This window comes from Manacus vitellinus, unplaced genomic scaffold (assembly GCF_001715985.3).
Source record: "Manacus vitellinus isolate BGI_N305 unplaced genomic scaffold, ASM171598v3 scaffold_27_pilon, whole genome shotgun sequence".
NCBI lineage: Eukaryota > Metazoa > Chordata > Aves > Passeriformes > Pipridae > Manacus > Manacus vitellinus.
Window position 1 is genome coordinate 9,551,534 of NW_021940039.1, and position 4,861 is coordinate 9,556,394.

General features: G+C 49.9%; 1 protein-coding gene across 10 annotated transcripts in view; it reads right to left on the minus strand.

The window, feature by feature from the left end:
• The window catches only part of LOC103759660 (histone-lysine N-methyltransferase EHMT1), a 110,627-nt gene that overhangs the window by 29,958 nt on the left and 75,808 nt on the right, over nucleotides 1–4,861 (minus strand). For all 10 annotated transcript variants that reach the window (XM_029960499.1, XM_029960498.1, XM_029960496.1 and 7 more), the window contains 3 exons: nucleotides 3,336–3,513; nucleotides 1,632–1,768; nucleotides 632–820 (listed from right to left, as the gene is read on the minus strand). In XM_029960499.1, coding sequence (XP_029816359.1) covers nucleotides 632–820; nucleotides 1,632–1,768; nucleotides 3,336–3,513 — 504 coding nt within the window. The remainder of the gene's footprint in view (nucleotides 1–631; nucleotides 821–1,631; nucleotides 1,769–3,335; nucleotides 3,514–4,861) is intronic.

A 4,861-nucleotide genomic window follows, 5' to 3' on the forward strand; every position in this document is an offset into this window, starting at 1 on the left:
GCATCCCCCACCATCCTGCTGTGCCCAGGATCCATCAGAGCATCCCCCACCATCCTGCTGTGCCCCCCACCCAGCCCCAGCCTGCACATGCACCAACAAAGACAGGAGCTCCAAGGCTGGAGCTCAGCATGTTCCAGTCACATCATGGAATATCCATGGGGATGGTACAGGGAGGAAAAAGAAAATCGACTCCAGAATAAAATTTTCCAACCAAGCTGTAACTTCCTTCCTAATCCAAACCAGCCTCATGTCTATACTGTGTATAGATTTGGGGAAATCACTACAAAGATTCTGGGGAAAAAAATCAACTAAATCAATTTTAGTGCTTTGCCAGCCTGTTACCAGCAAGGTCAAGGAGATATTACTGGTTCAGTGAATCCCAGAACTAAATATGGTGGGGGTTCTGCAGCGTGGATCACACATCTGTGCAGGGCTGAAACTGGGGGAGACCCTCACAGTGCAGTGGGAAGCAGGAAATGGTCACCCAAGAGCCTCAGTGCCACTGCTGAGCTTTCTGTCATAGTGCAGGTGAAGAAAGCCCTAGAAATGGCCTCAATTGAAGCCCCTCCTACCCCAGGTGTCCCAGCAGTGTCCCCTCCTGCTCCTCAGGTGCTCAGGGCATGGGAATTACCTTTCTGGCGTTGTCTGCATCGGATGCACTGTCTTTACAGGTCCTGTTCTCATCCACAGGGAACACGGCTGCCTGCTCTGCTCCATGATCATCCTCCTCCTCCAACTCATCAGAGTCCTCCTCTTCAGAGTCCACCTCTATGCTTTCCCCGTTCACATGAGGGCTGGCATCACCCAGGTCTTTGTCACTCTGAAAGTTGTGACACGTGAGCCACAAGGACAATGTCAATTCCTGGGAGAGGGCAGATGGATCCAGCCCAGACCTGCTCTGTGCTGGGAGCTCCAGAGCTGCCAGGGGAAAGCTGGCTCTGTGTCCCTCCAAAGCCCAGCCTGGGAGCCTGCCATGTGTCACCTAAGCCTGCTGGATCTGGGGACTGAGGGGCCAGGAGGAGTCATTCCAGACTCACAAGGCTGGAATGGCCCCCCATTAGGGGGAGGAGGGCCTGATTCAAACACTAGGGGCAGCTCCACCAAGGGGCAGAAAGGTTTCCAGGGAAAGGAAAGGGAAATTATATCACATCAGGATTTTCATACTGCTCCATGAAGGCCCAGCACTATTCTTCCTGAATTCAAAGACCAAAATTTCAGGGCAGGGGTTGCAGCAAAAGCAGATTTTGATCAGGAGTGAGTCGGTGTCTAAACCTTTTGTAAGTAACCAAGTGTTTTGCTGTGCAGCCTCAGGCAGCAACAGGAGACCTTGAGGACACTGAAACAAAAAGGTTACCACCTGGGGCACGCTTGGAATCTCTCCAGTTCCCCAGGATTCATGGGACATTCACCGGAAAAACTTTGTTTAAGGCCTGGTACCTGAACAGCCACTCTCAAAGTGCCATTTCCAAAGCAGGCAGGAAGCTGCTGCCACAGAGAAGATGTAGACTCAGAAGGGAAGATGATCCCAACAAGCCACCACATCCCTGCACCTCTGCATGGGGTTGGTGTGCCAAGACAAGGGACGTGTGTGTGACAACAAACGTGTGCAGGGGGCCCAGCGCTGCCCTTACCTTGGCACCTGCAGAGGAATGAGTTATGCTCTTAAACATCTCAATCATTGTTCTCTGTTTTAACACTTTGGTCTTTTTCTTGGGAACCAGGCTATAGGTTCCCATTCTCCGCTTTTTCTTCCGAGATACTGCAGCAGCTGAAAAAGAGGAGCAAAAGAGACCCAAAGTTTGCTCAGGAATGAAAAGAAGAAGGGATAGAGAGTAGGGAATGTACTGGAGAGGGGATCTGGATTGACAGGACAAGGGGGAATGGCTTCAAACTGCCAGAGGGCAGGGTTAGATGGGATACTGGGAAGGAATTGTTGGCTGAGAGGGTGGGCAGGCCCTGGCACAGGTTGCCCAGAGAAGCTGTGGCTGCCCCATCCCTGGAAGTGTCCAAGGCCAGGTTGGACGGGGCTTGGAGCAACCTGGGCTAGTGGAAGGTGTCCCTGCCCATGGCAGGGGGTGGAACAGGATGAGCTTTAATGTCCCTTCCAACACAGACCAGTCTGGGTTTCTATGAAATCCCACTCGAGGGCACGATCTGAGGAAAAGGCTTCCCACTCCGACTGCTTTAATTACAAATCAACCAAAAGATGACACACACATATGTGCAAACACACAAACAGCTTCCTGCCAGTGCTGCAAACCCACCCAAACTCTGAGTATCCTCTCCACACTCCTTCTGGCCCCTCCACCACCACACACAGCATCAAATCCCTAAATTAGCCTGTGTTTGGCAGTGCTGCTGATGTCGTAGGAGGCTGAATTGAATCCAACTTGCTCAAATAGATACTGCAAGGCCAACAATACCAACTGACAATGAAAGCAATGGGACAAGAACTGAAGAACACACAGGGAAAAGGTACCTTAAATAAAGAGCTGTTTGCCATTTAACCTCATTTCACACCTACTATGGAAATTTGTTTGATTCCTTTCACTACTTTGATTGGGTCTTAATTTCTTAGGTCTCCCTCTCTGGCCTTCTAATCAAATCAGACAAAGCATCTCCCTGCCTGATGATGTCTTTGGTGAATACACAGCAGAAGGATGTTTGGTGCAGGCTCTTTTAAGAACAGCCAGATTCAGCACCAGCATTAGTGTTTGCACTAATTGCACTATTGTTCCTTGAAAGCATTTCTGCATCTGCCACCATGATGAAATTTCACCAAAAAATCCACAAAGAGACCTCTCAAAAACATCCTGTTAGCCCAATTAATTTTATTTATAAGGCTGCAGTTCTTGGTAAGCAGTTGTGGTGATATTCAAAGTCCTTCAGAATTGATAGAAACTTCTTCAGAATATCACCCAGGAAATAGGGATCAAAGTGACTTCTCTAACAAAAGCTTTTTTAACAGAGGTGCCTGACAGAGCTCAGCTGTCCAGGAGGGACCTGTGCCCCAGGAAGGACTGCAGGGGAAGTGCTCCCTTCACTTGGGCTTCACTTGGGAGGGGATTTCAACAGGGCACTAAAAGAATATCCCCTGTCCAACACCCAAGGGGAGCAGCAGGGATTCTGGGGACACAAGTGTCACCTTTGCAGGGCACTTGCAGAGAGTGAGTAGATGACTGACAAAGTCAGTGGCAGTGACAGGAAAGGGAACCCTGAGTGGGAAAAGGTGCTAACAGAGGTTTTGGTCCTTGTTAACCTCCTCATCTCCCCCCCCACACACATAAGGCTGGGGAGGTGGGAGCTGCTGAGGATTCCAACTCTCTCCTTTTTACCTGTCTGCGACTTCGTGGTGGCCACATAGCTCTGGTTCTGAGGTAGTGACTGGTGAAGGCCCGGGAGAGAGGGCAACGACAACGGCTTCACAAAGTCCAGCATGTTCTCAAACTCCTTCTCCTTGGGTTCTTTTTGATCTCTGCTGTCTCTCCCATCTTTGGGGTCTTTACTTGCGTGCTGGAAAAACCAAATGCAGTTTAATTGAGCCTCTGCATTAAATAAGTAATTAAAAAAAATTAGAATACTGATTTAATTCCTTTCTCTCAACGGCCATTTGAAGGAGGGAGCACACACTCACAGCAGAAGCACACAGCCCCTCCTCCAGCACTTCAGGGTACTCTGCCTAAACACTCCCAGCCTGCTTGAAGTGACTCCCTCACTGGCTGAAGGCTGTGCAGGTGACAAGGCTCAGACACTGCTCACACAGGCCTTTGGTTGGCTCTGGAGGAGACAAACCAATGCAACACATGCACCTATTCCCTGGAACGTGCCCTGTCACCCCAGCCATGCACAGGAACAGCCCTGCAGAGCTGTTTTGGAAGAGCAGGCAGGACCAGGAAGGAGCCTTCCTTTAGGACAGCATTTGGCACCATCAGGCCTCAGCACCTCCAGCCCAGCACACAACAAAACACGGGCAAAGAAGCCCTTTGCTTGTCATTGCAGGTCCTTCTCCAGAGACCTGTCCAAGCTCCCTTTAAACCAGGCACTCCCACTCCAGCTGCTACCATCCCAAATCCTAGGCAGGATACAAGCTCCTACTGTACACCAAGGGAATTCTGTAGTTGTTCCTGAAGCCCCTTCCAGGCACTGAGGCAGCTCCAGTTCGAGCTTGTGCTCAGTGCAAAGTCTCATCCTGCACCTTTGGTCATGAAAGGATTGCTCCCACAGCTCCACAGGGAATCATTTAGGTTGCAAAAGACCTTTAAGAACACCAAGTGCAACCATTAACCCAGCACTGTGAAGTCCACCACTAAACCACATCCCCAAGTGTCATTTCTCAGCTTTTGATGGTTCTTCAATGCTTTTTCCTCTAATTTAGGAAAAAAATCCGCTTCCTGAAAGACTGTGTAACTCCATTTTTTGTACCCTAAAAGCCTCAGACAGAGATGCCCAGACTGTATTTGTTTTTCCCTTCTCCACCTGTATTTATTCTTTAAACAGCCATGGCTTGGTTATAATGGTGTTTTTATTCCTGTGCCTTTTGCACCGAGCGTGGCAAAGGCAAGTCAAGGTCAGTGCAAGGCCTCCTGGTCCAGTTCAGTGAAACACTTTCCTGTCACAGCCAAACCATCAGGTACCTGCTGAGAAAGGAAAAGAAATGCAGGCACATGAAACAAAGTGACTTTGTGCCTCCCTCTCACGGCACTGCAGCCACGGGGTGAACAGTGAGCGGGGCAAGAGCTGCCCCTGCTGGGACATTTTACACTGGGTTTGCCCTCAGATTTACTCCACAGGTGATCCAGCTGCATCCATGCAGGAGGCAGGTTTGGAAGAGCTGCTCCAGCAAACCAAGAGCACGGGAAAG